This window comes from Andrena cerasifolii, chromosome 4 (genome assembly GCF_050908995.1).
Source record: "Andrena cerasifolii isolate SP2316 chromosome 4, iyAndCera1_principal, whole genome shotgun sequence".
NCBI lineage: Eukaryota > Metazoa > Arthropoda > Insecta > Hymenoptera > Andrenidae > Andrena > Andrena cerasifolii.
The window spans coordinates 2431948-2452403 of NC_135121.1; the positions used below are offsets into that span (position 1 = coordinate 2431948).

General features: G+C 40.8%; 2 protein-coding genes across 2 annotated transcripts; both read right to left on the reverse strand.

Moving 5' to 3' along the window:
• Window positions 1-1833: 1833 nt before the first annotated feature.
• On the reverse strand, window positions 1834-20455 carry LOC143367930 (C-type mannose receptor 2-like). Its single transcript, XM_076810198.1, has 9 exons — window positions 20243-20455; window positions 19051-19090; window positions 17686-17788; window positions 15911-16090; window positions 14039-14329; window positions 6393-6499; window positions 4919-5021; window positions 3605-3784; window positions 1834-2448 (listed from the first exon to the last, which is right to left on the reverse strand). Exons 1-9 carry the CDS (start codon window positions 20401-20403, stop codon window positions 2156-2158), a joined length of 1458 nt encoding a protein of 485 aa, XP_076666313.1. The 5' UTR covers window positions 20404-20455; the 3' UTR covers window positions 1834-2155.
• On the reverse strand, window positions 2468-8652 carry LOC143368072 (uncharacterized). Its single transcript, XM_076810447.1, has 3 exons — window positions 8422-8652; window positions 7211-7463; window positions 2468-3570 (listed from the first exon to the last, which is right to left on the reverse strand). Exons 1-2 carry the CDS (start codon window positions 8570-8572, stop codon window positions 7219-7221), a joined length of 396 nt encoding a protein of 131 aa, XP_076666562.1. The 5' UTR covers window positions 8573-8652; the 3' UTR covers window positions 2468-3570; window positions 7211-7218.
• Window position 20456: the final 1 nt, after the last annotated feature.

Here is a 20456-nt window from a genome sequence, read left to right on the forward strand (position 1 = left end):
GCAGGAAGGATTTCTTATGGATAATCATTCAGTTATTTTGATACATGGACACCTTCGATAATACATGAATTTAATCAGTGTTTCTAGTACTAACTCCCAGTCATTTAAGAAGGAACCCGTTTCGCGCATGTAGAATGAGCTCATTGGCTCCAAAAAAGCGTTGGTGGGGGTACAGCCAATAGTGGCTTCTCCCGGCACCAATGAGCGTCAAGCTGCGCAGAACCGGTCTAAACTCGTCGGTCGGCAGGTTCCTTCTTAAATGACAGGGAGTATATATACAAAGTACTATACATATAATACATATAGATCGGCAATGCGGTGCGCATGGTTTGTTTTCGTAGTTGTTAAACTTGCGTAGAATTTATCCTTAATTCTGTCCCGTGATAAGACTGTTCATTGCTGTTGATGATGAACCTTTGTAATTTATAATATTAAAAATTATCTGAAGTCATTCCCTATGCAAATTATCTTTGTAAAAAAAAGGGAGATCCTCATAAAAGACTTCAAAAAAGTAAAAAAAATTACGCCAAGTACATGAAATCAAATAAATCATAAAAAAAAATAGAAGAAAATAATAATTACAAAATAAAAAAAGAGAGTGAAATCAAAAGGAGCTGCAAGTACATAAAGGTGCTTTCAGTGAAATACTTGGCCTGGCGAGGCAGCCCCCTTCCACGTTCCCCAAACGTTATAGGATGCTCGTGCTCTCGGACCGCCCATCGGGTCATCGCTGAAGTAGAGAGTATCAAGAACGCCAGAAAGCAGCCGCAACCCCCCAACAAAAACCGATAGGCTCAATTTTCATTAACCCGTCAGTTTTGAGCGTAGGAATACGACTTGCAGATCGAAGAGTTGAAATGAGCTAGTCAAATATAGTTTCAAAGAATGTATCCAGCATTACTTGTAAAAATGATGTAAGCTACATTTCATATCGTAGACCTGTGTTGGTTATAACAAATTAAATAAACGCTTCGAAACCATACTCGACTAGCTCATTTCAAGTTACTGGATGATTGTTCTGCCCCGTAGATTTGACGTATGTTATAATAAAGAGTGTCAAGTCTTTTTACACAGAAGTTCTGAACGCGAGCACTGAACGCGATGATTGCGAGGTACACGTTTCGTCGCACAGCACTGCCTCTCCCTCTCTCTCTCTCTCTCTTGGCTTACATGCGTATACGTATTACCAGATTGTGGGTTTGGACCGACTGACGAGAGATCTATTAGCGCGAGAAACGGCGGCAATTCTAGAGGAGGGGAGACAAGACAGGGAAGCACCTGACTATCCTTGTGGGACTCCAGATGGGGACACCGTGGTTAAACGTCCACTTATATGATAAGTAAAGTTCTAAGGAATAACGCAGAGGTATATATACAATATGTACAAGAAACAGACGTTATATTTGCTTCACTTTGACTCGTGGCTCCATACAGAGCTTCCTGGGTATGTAAGTATGGTCTAATGTCGACGCTGACATGTAAGTAGAATCAGGTGTGTTCACGGTGAAAGGGATAGTGGGAACCACTAGTTTCTTGACTTAAGGCATGTTTTCAATTAAGGTCGTGAATCTTCAAAGGACCAGCGGCCGTAGCCGTGATGGAAAACACCGGTTCTCGTTAGATCACCGAAGTTAAGCATCACGGGGCGGTGTACTGGGGAAAGATGGGAGGACCACCTTTCTCCCGGTGCACTGATGCTGCTGGGACCCGAAGGAGAGTGGAGGGATAAAAAAAATGGGACTATAGTTGGTAGGGCAATATAAGCAAAAATGAGCTTGAAACGCCATCCTGCTTAAAACACAGGGAAACAATAAAAACAAACAAACAAACAAGAATCTTCAAAGGATTTGAGGACAGTAATTTCTGGAATTTTAAATTGGTAAATGAAGGTGCATTGAACATTTAGTAGTGATCAGGGTATCCAAACTTAGAGGGAATACTCAATTATTTAAAATCCTACATTATCTACTCATGTATATCGAAGTTAGGTGCTTAAACCTTCAAGCATCTAATACACACTGAAAATTGATTATCACTCAAGAACAAAAATTCCAGATAAGTGGCAACAGCGATATAATTTATTTTATCACACAATCTCCTTGAAGCTTCGGGTATTCATCCTAGGCAAGTTCCACACAAGATGTTCGCCGATAGTTCAGCATAGGTAAATCTTACAGAAGTAATAAAGGTTGGTGTCGCACGATCTGTCCCCCATTCCATCCGAATCTAGGAAGTTCCCGCAGTGTTCGTTGCCGTTCGCATTGTTAGGCTCACCCGGTGACCACTTATCGTAGCCAGCCGCTCGCACCGTTTCGCCTAACAAAGTCACCCAATGGCCCTGCTTGAACATATCGTGAGTACCTATCCAAACCTCGTGGACACTCTTGTTCTTCATCCAATTCACCAGCATCTTCCCCTCCGCATGCGAGTTTATGACGGCCAATTGACCTAACCAACAATGGGGAATTCCCTAATAAGCCCTGTAGCATCAACTCCTGATACCTCGATCGGATTTGGGTGCGCAGAGGTTCGAATTAAGTTACACCTGGAATTTTTTTCGCGGGTGTGCTCTAAGGGAATATGAACGATGGGGAATTGAAGGAGGGACACATTTTGGGCTTGGAAGATGATTAAGTATTCAGAAGAAGAGGAATTTGGGTGCTCTGGAGGAGTTTAAGTTTGGGCTAAGGCTGAAGAAGAAATTGGGTAATTAGTGGTCACTTGGATCGCAAAACTAAGATGTCGAAATGGCTAAGGATAATGCTAGGAGGTTATCAGTGATATCGAAATAATGAGTACTCATCACTTGGATCGCGTACTTTGATATCGCGGATCGAAGAGATATCAGTGTCAACGATGTATCAGTTATTTGCGCGACGAGTAAGTCAGAGTCAGAGACAACACAGCCGTTTTGCTGTCGTAAATTATTGACCACTAGTTTTTTAGCCTGTCTTCGCCAGGCATTACTACCCTATATGTATAATATGGCGCCTAAGGAAACCACAATTACTTACATGTACAATGCGGTAGCGGCTTCTACATTGTACATAATACCTGTTTTAGGCCACAGGTACTACCCATTATCGAATTTTATAGGTTTTGGATTTTTTACGGCATCTTTGGGTGCCGAGGAAACTTCATGCTGAACCTGAACCTTGTAAATCATCGGGAAGTACGAATGGGTAGATTTTGCTAACAAACGAACATCCACCTTAAGCGTCTTATTATATAGGATACTCTAGAGTCTAGATTGTGAAATTGACAAGTTATCATTTCAAAAGATATCAACGCTCAAAATAAATATGTAATTCGCGGCACAAGTAAGGTATAATCCCCAAATGCCACGAAGTTGGGTGACGGTCCGCATTTCCATAACGAAACTTAGATTTCAGCCACCAAATAATTAATATAGAAATTACTTATTCCACGAGCGAAAATAACACGATATCAAATGATTTCCTCATAGATCATTGACCACATATCAAATTAGAAAACCTCCGCATTGCTTTCGAAATCTAGTCCCAAGGTCAACGCCTTCCCCATTTTCTGGTCCTTATCCACCTAAAACACCTCAAACCTCACATATACAAATAATTTCCATCACCTCCTTCGTCCATGCAGGTTCTCCGTGCCTGGTCCCAACTCAAGACGCGTTTGTTCAGCTTGTAGGCCCCCATGCCCTGAACAACCACGTAGTCATCCCTCACGTCGCCACTCGTGCACGGCATCCCCAGCTTGTATAACGTGTTGTGCAGTTGCGTTTTAGCTATCGATGGCACGGATTCTAGAAGAATGAGTCCCTCTTTGTAAACTTTACCCATCTCCACCACGACCCCTTTATTTCAAGCGTGCATGCTGCTTGCGCTGACAGAGTACGTTAATTGCAGAGCTTCGTTGCAAAATACGAACTGGTGTAGACTTATCGCGTTCAACAGTCGCGTGTGACACGATTCGAGGAAAAGAAGGAGTAGTGTAAAATTACTTTCGGTTTGTTTAGTAAACATACGTCACTGAACACTGGTAATCGCAGGTCAAGGGTGAGTATAATTACTCGATATGATATTGTTGCGAGCACCGGGTATAGGCCCGTGCATAGCATGCTGGTGCTCGCAGCTGAAGATAGAAGAAGGTCGGCCCCCTTCAAGAGGACGATCGGAGAGGCCGACGAGAAGGAGATCTTGTACCGAACGCCATTGCGTTCGGACGTACGGGTCGCACCTTTGTAAACTATTGGTCTGTGTAACAATATAGTTCAGTCGTGTGTGCGTCCGTGTCTATTATTCTACTCCTTTGCGTCGGGGTGGTCTGTGGTGAAAACGCCCCGGCGCAACAATATGATTAGTGGGATTGCTTTTATCAGAGGTCAGATTTGTTTCTCTGTTTTTTTGGAAGAGTGGCCTGTGAATGCCCACTGGATATTAACCCGGCAGTGCACATGTGGGGGTCTGCTGGTCCCTCACTCGTAGAAAATCTTATCGCCGTCTGTTGTTTCTTTAGCAGTGGGGTTGACACTCAGTCTAGCTTCCAGATACATTGTTTGCATTCAGTATATCAACAACAAAAATGTGTGTTTATTAATATTTTTGCCATATACTATGGAGTGATGTTAATGTTCGGTTAGATCTGCATTGTTTGAGTGTTAATAAAGAGCAGCCCGCGTGGATACTTGTGTTTCAAAAGTCCACCTGGACACTGCCGGGTTAAGTAGCCTGATAATTTTATATTGGGATACTTTTAAGCGAAATTTTTTGTCAGGAACACAGAATCTGTTTTGAATAGATTTTTAAAATTGAGAATGCTGACGAGTTTTAAAGAGAAATTGATATGGGTCAAACTATGAATGTCATTGGGTGCTGGCAGTATTGTAGAACTTCGATTATTATGTAACTAACGCGATAAATATAATAATATCGCGTACCTGTAGTGGGATCACCCTCGGTCAGATTTCGTGCTACATTGCAAAGCACTCCGCTTGAAAAAGCGACAAGAGTCAGCGTCAGCAACAGTTTGTCCATGGTAACCTACAGACAGAAGTAATGCCAGAGAAATTAATACGATGGGAGAATGGTATTAACTGGTACTTTGAGTGTTAAGTGCTCGATCAGTGCATTCACTCCACCGTGGGAATCGCTTATTGCCGTTCAATGTGCATTTTGTGGAATACGAATGAGGGATTTCCGCGCGTGGTGCACGGGGAATGTTCCACTCTAAGTGTTGTTATGTAAGCCGTTTAAATTTTTACCGATGAGCGGTGGAGGCTAATTCTGCTCACGCAACGCTTAACGATTTAAAATCACTATTAATAATTTTGTCATAACCAGAGTTATGGACCACTATTCAGAATTGTTTTGGATACGGCTTTTGTCTGAGGCCTATACAGGTTTCCGTTCACAATGTGGCACTTAGGAGAGACCGGTCCAAAAAAAATGAAACAGATCTATCTAAACAAAAATTTTGAAGCATTGAATACGCGCAAACGGTTACTATTTCCCAAGTGAGAAAATTTAGAAATCAATCTCTCTCTATCTTTCTCTCTCAGAATGTAAACTTTCACAATATGAAAAAAAAATATTTTTGTTTCACTTTTTTCGGAGTTTTTACGAAACCGTTTGTCGCCCGAGAAAAAATAATACAACACAAAAGATGCTCCTTGTCTGGATCTACAACTTCTGCTTGACATGTTGTTTGATGTAATCAATAACTTGGAGGATAATAATTATATAAAATCGAGTTTCTGAGTTGTTAAATATTTATTTAAATGTTCAACGGCTCAGGGGCACCTTTCCTCCTTATCCGATTGGGTTCAAACTTTACAAAGATTCTTTTTTTATATTTTGGAACTGTTCTGGGGGGTGCCGCGAAGAAAATCGTGGGAAAAAATTTCACTAAGAGTGAATAAAAAGCCACTCTAATATACAGTCTCTACGGATACCTGAGTCTTTTCCACGGACACTAATACTTACTCGATGGAACTCTTGCTCAACGACTATTTTAAATAGCGTTTGTCCCTCGGACAGAAGCACTGCGCACCACGAGACTTGCTAGATGACTGCCACTTGAACACCAGGTGCTGAGTTACCGACTCTACATTTTGTGCACACAGGCTCACCGCTCAGCACTCGAGTTTTTGAAAACTTATCGCGTCCGGCGTTTCGAGAGCGCTGCGCAGCGTCGCGAGATCGTTATCGGTATCACGAAAGAAAAATGTTGTGACATGATAGGTTTCTAGAAGCTAAATTAAATTATTAATGTCGAGGAATTCGGTTTGTAAATCATTGACAATTGATTGAGGGGAAATAGAGTCGGTCATTCTCGTCCGCGTTGTTGACGCTAGAACCAAACGTGGCTAATGTATTCGCGATAGACTTATGCAAATATGGAAATCTACATGCCGGAAAGTTTTGGTAAAATTCGGCGCTATCACTTGTTTCGTCGAATATTTTCTTGAGTGCCCGGTCAACCTTGAAATTTATTAATTCTAATTGCAAATCAGGTGGAACTGTTTCTCGAAAGCAGAATTTATCCAACCAGGAATAGTTTTGATGAAAATGCGGTTGCGCAGTTAACGAAAAAGACAAAAAGCCGCTGCGGGTCGCTAGTAAATGTCACCTAGCTAGTGTCAATCCATCATAACCTGCCAAGTGTCAACTAACGTCAGTTGTCAAAATTTCTGAAATGCCACTAGTTTTTCCACCACATGGGTCACTGAATTATTGTCTCAATTAACAAGGTAAGACGCCAAAAATTTTTAATTATCTTTTTATATAGACTTATAGGCAAAGACTTATTCCAAAGGCACCCCGACGCCTCCAGAAGGGAATCTCCCGCGGGCGCCAGTGTAGTGTGGGATTTTTACCCACTAACACCCCACGGCCACTATGAAATTTTTAATAATTTCCATGTAAACATCTCTATTATTAAGACCTATTGGCTGAAACGGTCGGACACCTATTTACTTATTTTCGACATAGATCCATCGTGCCATAAAAATCGCTGTCTACCACATGGTGTCCTCCCCTTGTTAGATTTCAGCCACCAAATAATTAACATAGAAATTACTTATTGCACGAGCCAAAATATCACGAATCAAATGATTTCCTCATAGATCAATGATCGCACATCAAATTGCAAACCCTCCACATCACCTTCGAAATATAGTTCCAGGGTCAACCCCTTCCCCCATTTCCTGGGCCTTATCCACCTAAAAGACCTCGAAACTCACGTATACAAATAATTTCCATCACCTCCTTCGGCCATGCAGGATTTCCGTGCATCGTTCCACTTCCTGCTGCGCTTGTGCAGCTTGTAGGCCCCCATGCTCGGAACGACCGCGTAGTCATCCCTCGGCACGCGATCTACGCACCCCTTCATCACCTTGAGCATGTCCAAGGGCTGGCCGTTCACGTCGCGGCCAGATTGATAATCAACATCGTCATCCTCTTCAATTGTCAACAACTCGGAATCTGGAAGAGTGAGTACCTCTTCGTGAACGGTGCCCATCTCCACCACAACCCCTATATTCCAAGCGTCCGTGCTCTTTGCGCTGACAGTGCGTTAATTGAACAACCCCATTGCAAAAAAACTGGTGTAGACTTATAGCGTCTAATAGTCGCCTGTGCCAGGATTCGAGAAAAAAGGAGGAGTGGTGTAGAAATAATTTCGGTTTGTTTAGGAAAGAGGCGTCACTGAGTGCGAGTACAGTAAACACTTGTATCAATCCTGACGAACGTGGCTGGCGGCGGTCGTATAACGCGATGCGGACACTATTCCGTGCGGCCAATGCCGGGAGTGAGAAAATCCAAGAGCGAGCGAGAGGGAACGAAATAGTTGACGCGAAGTTGCCCTCGACTCTTTCGTCTCCTCTCGCTCGTTCTCGGATACCCTCACTCTCGACCCAAGGGTACGTTTATGTTGGAGCTGCGATAAACGATCAGAGCTACGATAAGAGCAAGATGACTATATAGATGACCAACGATAAAAGCGTCGAGAAAGAAATATTTCTCTTTCTTCGCTATTATCGCAGCTCCAACGTAATCGTACCCTAAGGATTCCAAGAAATGGTGGGGATAGCCACCGGGCGTACTGCCGCATGGTAAAAACGCGGCTATAACGAGGATTTACTGTAATCGCTGGTAAAGGAAGAGAGCTATTACTCGGTATGATATTATGATAAGTGATTGTTCTGACTGAACACGATAAGACCCGATTCATTTTATCACTCGCCTGATAATTACTTTGAAGCAAAATTTTTTTGTTAGGGGCGCACAATCTCTTTTTAATGGATTTTTAAAATTGAGAATGCTGAAGTGCTTTAAAGATAAATTGAAATCGTTTAAACTATGAATGTTATTGGACGCTCTCAGTACAGTAGAACTTCGATTATCTTCTAACTAACGCGGTAAAAATAATAATAGCGCGTACCTGTAATGTTGCTAATCTCATTGTCATTGTTGTTCATTATTTCCATCCGGTCCAAGCTCAAGTTGGCGGTGTCGGGCAGATTTGGTACTACATTGCAAAGCACTCCGCTTGAAAAAGCGACAAGAGTCAGCGTCAGCAACAGTTTGTACATGGTAACCTACAGACAAAAGTAATGTCAGAGAAATTAATACGAAGGGAGATTGGTATTAACTGGTACTTTCAGTGCTAACAAGGGAACACCGCGAACCCGGTTTATAGAGTCACTCAAGACAGGAACAACGGTGTGTTTCATTTGGGCTCTGTCGTCCTTTAAGGGGGTCAAAACTAACCTCAAAATCAAATTGGCACTTTCACTTTTTCGCGTATAACTCCCAAATTACAACAAATAGAGAAAAATGTTTGAAACAAAAGTTTAATGGAGCAATAAGCGCCACAAACAGAATTTACGAAAAAGTTTTTTTTCTTAAAAATAAAATTTTACCGCACGTTATTTTTAGCAATTTTTAGATTTTCATAATAACTAAAAATGTATGGTGCTTTTTTACGAATTCAATCATGTATATGAATTGTATAATGCACCGTCGCACAGTGGTTTGAATAGAGGAAAAAAGTCAGTTTTTGAATGTTAAGTACACAGAATTTTTTCAATACAATTCCATAATAGAATAGGTGAAGGACCAGAACGAACAAGAATATTCTGTAAATACCATTAATTTGTAAGGAAATTATAATATGAAAGTTGGAGAGTATAACACCTGCAATTTTGAGTTACAAACACACTATCTTTCAAGTAGAATTTCAACTATCTGCAAATTAACAAGAAAAACGCAATTTTGTAATTTGATTATGTTCATACTGAACATATATATTACATGAATTAAGTCAATGACACCCTCGTTGATTTCAGTAGGACATAAGTGGAACAAATAGGTATTTTTAACAATAGAATCGAAGTTTAATTAGACATAACTTTTTCGCGACAGCTAGCGTCAAGGTAAGACTTAATACTAGTGGTGCATTATACCTTTAAGTATATAATCAAACAGGTTTCAGCTGCGTAAACCTGCGGCTTTGGTGTAGGGAGCATTTTTTCTATAACTTTTACCAGTAAGTATTTAGAGTATCTTCCCTTCGTTTTTCATAATATCGAAAAATGTTTTAGATAAAAGTTGAATAGTTTCTCGGAGGCTATAATTGAATGTAATTAGTTTTTTATATGTGGACGCATAAAGGGCATATGTATGAAGGTCACCGATGTTTTGTTAATCGGAACCATATATTTTTTAATACATTACTGGATTATTCAGTTCATCATTTTCTATGACAAAGTATTAACTTGTGCCGGAAAACTATTAGTTTAGGAGATATTTTAATTTAATCATTAATATTGACACACAAATATCTCCTATACTAAGGAGATATTTTGTTTTTATCAATTTTCACTTCATATTTGTAATCAGCGACCTCAAAAACCCCGGGATACCAAGTTTTGTATAAATTGAAGGTTTCACATTGATGCTACTATATTTTTTCCTTGATATGGGGATTTCGGATCACTGTGCGTCGCCTTATGCAGTTACAGGATGGCAAGTACAAGGTGCGCACGGCTGCGCGCTCTTAACGCATAGTAAGTTGCATAATAAGACTCGTTCTGCTTGCTGCAGGCCTTAATACACGACGGTGTCAAATACGATAATATTCAAAGATGCTAAAATGTATTATATATAATCACTCTATAAACCCACAAAGTTGCGTTCCAATCGGTGAGTGCGGGTTCGCGGTGTTCCGTTGTAAGTACTAGATCAGTGCATTCAATCCACTGCGAGGAACGCCTATTGGCGTTCAATGTGCATTGTTGTGGAATACGAACGGGGGATTTCCGCACGGGGCGCACGGGCAATGATTTATGTAATACAAATACAGTATTGAGAAAGTATTTATTGTGAAATTCATTTATTACGGAAATGTAGCTCACTAGGCTGGATGCACCATTTGTCGCGACTTTAAGATATTGTACCAGTTTTGGCCACCTCTTAAAAAATATAATATTTTTCCGTGTAAGCAATAAATGTAAGCAAATCAATTCAGTGCTCAGATTTTCAACCTCGGTTTTAAGGAATTAGCGGGCGTTGTATAAGAAAAAACTATGAAGTCGACTTAAAACAAAATGTTTCATATCACTAGTGCAGGCTGGCGAATGTGCTATTAATCTATTACCGACTTTGATTCGTTTAAATTAGTCTCTACCAAGTTTTTATTATTTTCCATCGTAAAACGATTTTCATACGACATTTTTAACAGAAGATGTCCCTCTTATAAAAGTTTTTGTGTCAACTACTGGCCTCGCCCGCTAATTCCTTAAAACCGAAGCTGAAAATCTGAGCACTGAATTGATTTGTGGCCAATAAAGGAATGTCAAGTATAAAAAGTGACAGAGGAATCAGTGTTCGAACGGAGAACGAGAATACAATTGGAATTAGCAAAGTTGATTTCACAATCTTTGCGTGAGAATGTTTTTAATGTTTTTCGTGAATTAAAGGGTTAAAGGTACATTTGGAATTACCAAAGATGATTTCACAATCTTTGCGTGAGAACTTTTTTCGTGAATTAAAGGGAATTAGCTTCTTTCATACATGAGTCATGTATTTGGGGGGGGGGGGGGATATATGTTGCTAGGTAAGTATCTTTGGCGCGGAGCGCTCGCGCCATCTCTCGGATTTGTTTCTTGAATATTGGGAGTCTAGAGACGCGGTAGGGTCTCGACGCCAAGTACGTGTTTCGACACCCTGCATATGTCGACTGTCGCTGGCGCGTTGCCTGAAACTTATTTCATTAATATCTCACCACGCCTGCAATATTTCCTAAATTTAAAGGCATTTTTCTTATGTAAACCGCATATAAGCTTTCGAAAAAGACCAAATTCAATAAAATCGGTCCACGCATGACAGAGATATCGTAATATCGTCTCGTGTATCTGTCGGAAAGGGTAAGATTTTCTTATTCTTCATCTTCTCCTCCTTCTCCAAGAAAATTTTCCTCAACATAATACGTATATACGCGTTATACGCACACATTCAGCCAAAAAAAAAAAACTAATACATGTCTCGTTCGTCAATCGCTATCTTCACTATGCAATCCACTCCATATTTTGACAGCTTACCGTCAAGTTATAACCTGGCGGGTGTCAAATAAGATAAGTTGTCAAAATTTGAGATGTCACGTGTTTTTACAAATATATATCGTTGTATTAATGAATTGCAACCAAAGTACAGTCTCAAACAGAAGGTAAGCTGCCGAAATTTGAATTGCGACATGTTTGTATATCATCAAACTGATTTTTATTTGTAACTAAACTGAGGATTTTATGTATATGTAGATAATCGAAGCGTAAAAAAGAAGCTGTGACCTACGCCAGGCTATGTAAGTACGCATAATTTTGCAGGAAGGATTTCTTATGGATAATCATTCAGTTATTTTGATACATGGACACCTTCGATAATACATGAATTTAATCAGTGTTTCTAGTACTAACTCCCAGTCATTTAAGAAGGAACCCGTTTCGCGCATGTAGAATGAGCTCATTGGCTCCAAAGAAGCGTTGGTGGGGGTACAGCCAATAGTGGCTTCTCCCGGCACCAATGAGCGTCAAGCTGCGCAGAACCGGTCTAAACTCGTCGGTCGGCAGGTTCCTTCTTAAATGACAGGGAGTATAAATAAAAAGTACTATACATATAATACATATAGATCGGCAATGCGGTGCGCATGGTTTGTTTTCGTAGTTGTTAAACTTGCGTAGAATTTATCCTTAATTCTGTCCCGTGATAAGACTGTTCATTGCTGTTGATGATGAACCTTTGTAATTTATAATATTAAAAATTATCTGAAGTCATTCCCTATGCAAATTATCTTTGTAAAAAAAAGGGAGATCCTCATAAAAGACTTCAAAAAAGTAAAAAAAATTACGCCAAGTACATGAAATCAAATAAATCATAAAAAAAATAGAAGAAAATAATAATTACAAAATAAAAAAAGAGAGTGAAATCAAAAGAAGCTGCAAGTACATAAAGGTGCTTTCAGTGAAATACTTGGCCTGGCGAGGCAGCCCCCTTCCACGTTCCCCAAACGTTATAGGATGCTCGTGCTCTCGGATCGCCCATCGGGTCATCGCTGAAGTAGAGAGTATCAAGAACGCCAGAAAGCAGCCGCAACCCCCCAACAAAAACCGATAGGCTCAATTTTCATTAACCCGTCAGTTTTGAGCGTAGGAATACGACTTGCAGATCGAAGAGTTGAAATGAGCTAGTCAAATATAGTTTCAAAGAATGTATCCAGCATTACTTGTAAAAATGATGTAAGCTACATTTCATATCGTAGACCTGTGTTGGTTATAACAAATTAAATAAACGCTTCGAAACCATACTCGTCTAGCTCATTTCAAGTTACTGGATGATTGTTCTGCCCCGTAGATTTGACGTATGTTATAATAAAGAGTCTCAAGTCTTTTTACACAGAAGTTCTGAACGCGAGCACTGAACGCGATGATTGCGAGGTACACGTTTCGTCCCACAGCACTGCCTCTCCCTCTCTCTCTCTCTCTCTCTCTCTTGGCTTACATGCGTATACGTATTACCAGATTGTGGGTTTGGACCGACTGACGAGAGATCTATTAGCGCGAGAAACGGCGGCAATTCTAGAGGAGGGGAGACAAGACAGGGAAGCACCTGACTATCCTTGTGGGACTCCAGATGGGGACACCGTGGTTAAACGTCCACTTATATGATAAGTAAAGTTCTAAGGAATAACGCAGAGGTATATATACAATATGTACAAGAAACAGACGTTATATTTGCTTCACTTTGACTCGTGGCTCCATACAGAGCTTCCTGGGTATGTAAGTATGGTCTAATGTCGACGCTGACATGTAAGTAGAATCAGGTGTGTTCACGGTGAAAGGGATAGTGGGAACCACTAGTTTCTTGACTTAAGGCATGTTTTCAATTAAGGTCGTGAATTTTCAAAGGACCAGCGGCCGTAGCCGTGATGGAAAACACCGGTTCTCGTTAGATCACCGAAGTTAAGCATCACGTGGCGGTGTACTGGGGAAAGATGGGAGGACCACCTTTCTCCCGGTGCACTGATGCTGCTGGGACCCGAAGGAGAGAGGAGGGATAAAAAAAAATGGGACTATAGTTGGTAGGGCAATATCAGCAAAAATGAGCTTGAAACGCCATCCTGCTTAAAACACAAGGAAACAATAAAAACAAACAAACAAACAAGAATCTTCAAAGGATTTGAGGACAGTAATTTCTGGAATTTTAAATTGGTAAATGAAGGTGCATTGAACATTTAGTAGTGATCAGGGTATCCAAACTTAGAGGGAATACTCAATTATTTAAAATCCTACATTATCTACTCATGTATATCGAAGTTAGGTGCTTAAACCTTCAAGCATCTAATGCACACTGAAAATTGATTATCACTCAAGAAAAAAATTCCAGATAAGTTGTAGCAGCGATATATTTTATTGTAATCATCGAATAATGTCGAAGTTTCACACACAATCTCCCTGAAGCTTCAGGAATTCATCCTGGGCAAGGTCCATGTAAGAGGTTAGTTCAGCATAGGTAAATCTTACAGAAGTAATAAAGGATGGTGTCGCACGATCTGTCCCCCATTCCATCCGAATCTAGGATGTTCCCGCAGTGTTCGTTGCCGTTCGCACCGTTAGGTTTACCCTGTGACCACTTATCGTAGCCAGCCGCTCCCAACGTTTCGCCTGTCAAAGTCACCCACATACCGTGCTCGAACATATCGTGAATACCTATCCAAGCGTCGTGGACATTCTCTTCCTTCAGCCAATTCACCAGCATATTCCCCTCCGCATGCGAGTTTATGACGGCCAATTGACCTAACCAACAATGGGGAATTCTTTAATAAACCCTGCAGCATGAACGTCCGATGCCGCGATTGGATTTGCGGGTCCATAGGTTCGAATTAAGATTCATCTGGGATTTCCTTCGTGGGGGTGCTCTATGGAAATGTGAACGATGGGGAATGAAAGCAGGGAGACATTTTGGGCTTGGAAGATGATTAAATATTGAGAAGAAGAGCAAGTTGGGTGCTCTGGGGGAGCTTAAGCTTGGGCTAAGTCCGAAGAAGAAATTGTGTAATCTGGAGGTGGGGTGATTAGTGGTCACTTGGATCGCAAAACTAAGATTTCGAAATGGCTAAGGATAATGCTAGGAGGTTATCAGTGATATCGAAATAATGAGTGCTCATCACTTGGATCGCGTACTTTGATATCGCGGATCGAAGAGATATCAGTGTCAACGATGTATCAGTTATTTGCGCGACGAGTAAGTCAGAGTCAGAGACAGCACAGCCGTTTTGCTGTCGTAAATCATTGACCACTAGCTTTTAGCCTGTCTTCGCCAGGCATTACTACCCTATATGTATAATATGGCGCCTAAGGTAACCACAATTACTTACATGTACAATGCGGTAGCGGCTTCTACATTGTACATAATACCTGTTTTAGGCCACAGGTACTACCCATTATCGAATTTTACAGGTTTTGGATTTTTTACGGCATGTTTGGGTGCCGAGGAAACTTCGACGTAATTCGGACCATAATGAAGGAAATTTCATGAAAAACTGATTTATATCATTTCAAGCTGAATTCGTTAAGAATAGTCTCGTGTGATTTTTTAACACAACAGCGAGTCGGTCAGGCTGTATGAATTAAGAACAATGCAGGGTGTAGTGAAGAAAAGAAAGACAAATTATTCAGTAAAATAGAGCTTTAAAGTCTATCATATGGTAATTGCATTATATTGTTGAAAATGTCATTTTTAGATTTTTAATTATCTGTTTATGGCAATATTAGCAATTGATTAAATTCATTCACATAGATCCATCCTTCATGATTAAAAAAAAAGACGCAAGTTCGTACCTTCAATAAGTTAAGTCATTAAAATGAATTTCTGTAGGCGGGTTTCGTAATAATCACCGAAAGCAGGTAACTTTGAAGATTTGTATTTCTTAAACAATTTCGAATCTGCGAAAATGAGGACTCAACCCTCCCTAGTTTCATATGGACTACCATATATTTCAATATCATGAAAATCCGAGACATCGAGGATTTTAGAAAAGTATCACGTCTGCTTCTATCTTCCACGGTGAACGCAATGCACTCTAAATTCCCTTTGATATGCGGAAGAAAACTGACAACGGTCGGCTCAGGCCATGTGCCTTCGCCGGCATTCGCGAGTCGGGTCGCATGCGCCGAGTCACCACGAATGACACGTCCGCACTAGCATATGCGTTCACGGTCACCCTCTCTGACGTAGAAGCACGCGGTCCTGGCTACCGTTTCACAGGTCCACATCAAAATATTCGTGCGCGCTCAGCCTGTTCAGCGTATACTCATTCAGGTCTGGACCGGGCTTAAAACACCTCAAACCCTACGTATACAAGTAATTTCCATTACCTCCTTCGTCCATGCAGGTTCTCCGTGCCTGGTCCCAACTCAAGACGCGTTTGTTCAGCTTGTAGGCCCCCATGCCCTGAACGACCTTGTAGTCATCCCTCACGTCGCCACTCGTGCACGGCATCTTCAGCTTGTATAACGTGTTGTGAAGTTGCGTTTTAGCCATCGATAGCACGGATTCTGGAAGAATGAGTCCCTCTTTGTGAACTTTGCTCATCTCCACCACCACCCCTCTATTTCAAGCGTCCTTGCTCCTTGCGCTGACAGTGTGCGTTAATTTCAGAGCTTCGTTGCAAAATACGAACTGGTGTAGACTTATCGCGTTCAACAGTGGCGTGTGACACGATTCGAGGGAAAGAAGGAGTAGTGTAGAATTAGGGGAAATTAGGACAAAACCGGGTACCTGGGTAAAACCGGGATGTGCTATTATTTTTAAAACGGCCTCAAATTTCCACGCGTCGTTGCAGCGACATATTGTCACGATGTGCATTGTTTCATCAACAAAAGACGATCGTCATACAATCGTGCATAGTAAGATTATATCGTCTTGCGTGTTTTTGATGGCTCTGATCTAATTTTCGATAGTTAAGAAACTTCAACGCTTTTGACAGTGTTCGGGTAGGTACGTTTATTGTGTGCATTATGTTAATTGTTGCATATTAAAGTGTAAATAATTAAGACAGTTTGTTTGTACTTCGCCCTGGTGTTGTTGATAATTCGCAGTATTTACAAAATTGTCTGTTGAGGTAAAACCGTACGGGGTAAAGTCGGGTACCCGGTTTTGAACAAAATGTGTATAACAAAGCAACAAAAACGAGGAAGTTATCAAAATGAAAACTAAATCTTAATAAAGGACTACGACTAACAAGAAAGAAAACTACAAAATTAAACAAAATATCGAAGGATAATAGTGGCGATGAAAACGGTGAAGACATTTGCATTTATGTCGAAGAATCATATGGTTCGTCGAAATTGAATGAAGGTTGGGTGCAGTGTACAGTTGGTTGTAAGTGGGCTCACGAAGGCTGCACTCGTTGGGGGGCCTGAAGAATTGGACGAATTCCGCTGTTATAGGTACTAGGGCCAGTTTCTAGTATGGTACCCGGTTTTACCCGGGCCATGGGGTAAAACCGTAAAAACGAACCATATTATAAATCGTAATTTTTTTGTATTTGTTATTCTATTTAAAAAAAATGGATATATACTATTATTTAATAAAGAGTCTATTCTATTGAATCCTAATTTCAAATTTCTTTTTTACATTAATAATGTCGAAGTTATGATCTTTTATCCTTAACGTCCCGGTTTTGCCCCTACTTCCCCTAATTTCGGTTTGTTTAGTAAACAGACGTCACTGAACACTGGTAATCGCTGGTCAAGGGTGAGTATAATTACTCCATATGATATGATTAGTGGGATTGCTTTTATCAGAGGTCAGATTTGTTTCTCTGTTTTTTTTGGAAGAGTGGTCTGTGAATGCCCACTGGATATTAACCCGGCAGTGCACATGTGGGGGTTTGCTGGTCCCTCACTCGTAGAAAATCTTACTCTTGCCGGGTTAAGTAGTCTAATAATTTTATACTGGGATATTTTTAAGCGAAATTTTTGTCAGGAACACAGAATCTGTTTTGAATAGATTTTTAAAATTGAGAATGCTAACGTGTTTTAAAGAGAAATTGATATCAGTCAAACTATGAATGTCATTGGGTGCTGGCAGTATAATAGAACTTCGATTATTATGTAACTGACACGATAAATATAATAATAACGCGTACCTGCAGTGGGATCACCCTCGGTCAGATTTCGTGCTACATTGCAAAGCACTCCGCTTGAAAAAGCGACAAGAGTCAGCGTCAGCAACAGTTTTTCCATGGTAACCTACAGACAGAAGTAATATCAGAGAAATTAATACGGAGGGAGAATGGTATTAACCCTTCAGCGACGGCACCGAAATTAACAATTTCTCTACGCGGACATATCTGTGATATATTTGCGAATTTGGGTCCCAAAATTTCAGGAAACATTCATCACATATCAAACACTGAAAATATCCTGAAAAAAATCGATCTTTTAGGCATATCTCGGTATATGGCCACCGTGAAACATTGAGCTCTATCCTAACTGGAGTGTAAACAGGCGGACGGTCAGACGAGGAACACGAATACGTACGAGGGATTGCTTTCTCTGTCTTACTAGACTATAGATGGATAGTGCATCTCAGTGAACTTATCCGCGCGCACAAGAATGTAAGACATATCCAAAACAGAATATTCTTATGAATAATGATCGCAAAATAAAAAAAAAGGGTCAAATGTGTTAAAATTACTCATGATTATTATTTTGAGAGTCGTAACTGAGGCTAACAAATATCACGGCGCGGTGGCGAGCCGCGTGGCGTCTGTACCCCCGCTACACACAAATTTACAGGATAGTAGGGATAGAGAGGGATAGTAGGAAGAAGAAGGATACATTCACACACTAGGTATATTCGATTTCTCTCGGACCGCGTTGCCGCCTCTACTTCTTCCCACTGCTGTTCACACTCCAGTCAGGATAGAACTCAATGCCCTGAAATGATTAAAAAATAGTCCTCGAAAATAAAAATTACAATATTTTTTTCGCCTTCATAAATAAAAAGTGTTCGAGAAGGATTTGAGCTGTCATAATTTGGAAAAAATTTGTTTTTTGTTTCAGCTTCCGGACTTTTTTCGAAAACCGTTTGTCGCCCGAGATAAAATAATACAACATAAAATATGCTCCTTGTCTGGATCTACAACTTCTGCTTGACATGTTGTTTGATGTAATCAATAACTTGGAGGATAATAATTATATAAAATCGAGTTTCTGAGTTGTTAAATATTTATTTAAATGTTCAACGGCTCAGGGGCACCTTTCCTCCTTATCCGATCGGGTTCAAACTTTACATAGATTTTTTTTTTATATTTTGGAACTGTTCTGGGGGGTGCCGCGAAGAAAATCTTGGGAAAAAATTTCACTAAGAGTGAATAAAGCCACTCTAAAATATACAGTCTCTACGGATACCTGAGTCTTTTCCCCGGACACTAATACTTACTCGATGGAACTCTTGCTCAATGACTATTTTAAATAGCGTTTGTCCCTCGGACAGAAGCACTGCGCACCACGAGACTTCCTAGATGACTGCCACTTGAACACCAGGTGCTGAGTTACTGACTCTACATTTTGTGCACACGGGCTCACCGCTCAGCACTCGAGTTTTTGAAAACTTATCGCGTCCGGCGTTTCGAGAGCGCTGCGCAGCGTCGCGAGATCGTTATCGGTATCACGAAAGAAAAATGTTGTGACATGATAGGTTTCTAGAAGCTAAATTAAATTATTAATGTCGAGGAATTCGGTTTGTAAATCATTGACAATTGATTGAGGGGAAATAGAGTCGGTCATTCTCGTCCGCGTTGTTGACGCTAGAACCAAACGTGGCTAATGTATTCGCGATAGACTTATGCAAATATGGAAATCTACATGCCGGAAAGTTTTGGTAAAATTCGGCGCTATCACTTGTTTCGTCGAATATTTTCTTGAGTGCCCGGTCAACCTTGAAATTTATTAATTCTAATTGCAAATCAGATGGAACTGTTTCTCGAAAGCAGAATTTATCCAACCAGGAATAGTTTTGATGAAAATGCGGTTGCGCAGTTAACGAAAAAGACAAAAAGCCGCTGCGGGTCGCTAGTAAATGTCACCTAGCTAGTGTCAATCCATCATAACCTGCCAAGTGTCAACTAACGTCAGTTGTCAAAATTTCTGAAATGCCACTAGTTTTTCCACCACATGGGTCACTGAATTATTGTCTCAATTAACAAGGTAAGACGCCAAAAATTTTTAATTAACTTTTTATATAGACTTATAGGCAAAGACTTATTCCAAAGGCACCCCGACGCCTCCAGAAGGGAATCTCCCGCGGGCGCCAGTGTAGTGTGGGATTTTTACCCACTAACACCCCACGGCCACTATGAAATTTTTAATAATTTCCATGTAAACATCTCTATTATTAAGACCTATTGGCTGAAACGGTCGGACACCTATTTACTTATTTTCCACATAGATCCATCGTGCCATAAAAATCGCTGTCTATCACATGGTGTCCTCCCCTTGTTAGATTTCAGCCACCAAATAATTAACATAGAAATTACTTATTGCACGAGCCAAAATATCACGAATCAAATGATTTCCTCATAGATCAATGATCGCACATCAAATTGCAAACCCTCCACATCACCTTCGAAATATAGTTCCAAGGTCAACCCCTTCCCCCATTTCCTGGGCCTTATCCACCTAAAAGACCTCGAAACCCACGTATACAAATAATTTCCATCACCTCCTTCGGCCATGCAGGATTTCCGTGCATCGTTCCACTTCCTGCTGCGCTTGTGCAGCTTGTAGGCCCCCATGCTCGGAACGACCGCGTAGTCATCCCTCGGCACGCGATCCACGCACCCCTTCATCACCTTGAGCATGTCCAAGGGCTGGCCGTTCACGTCGCGGCCACATTGATAATCAACATCGTCAT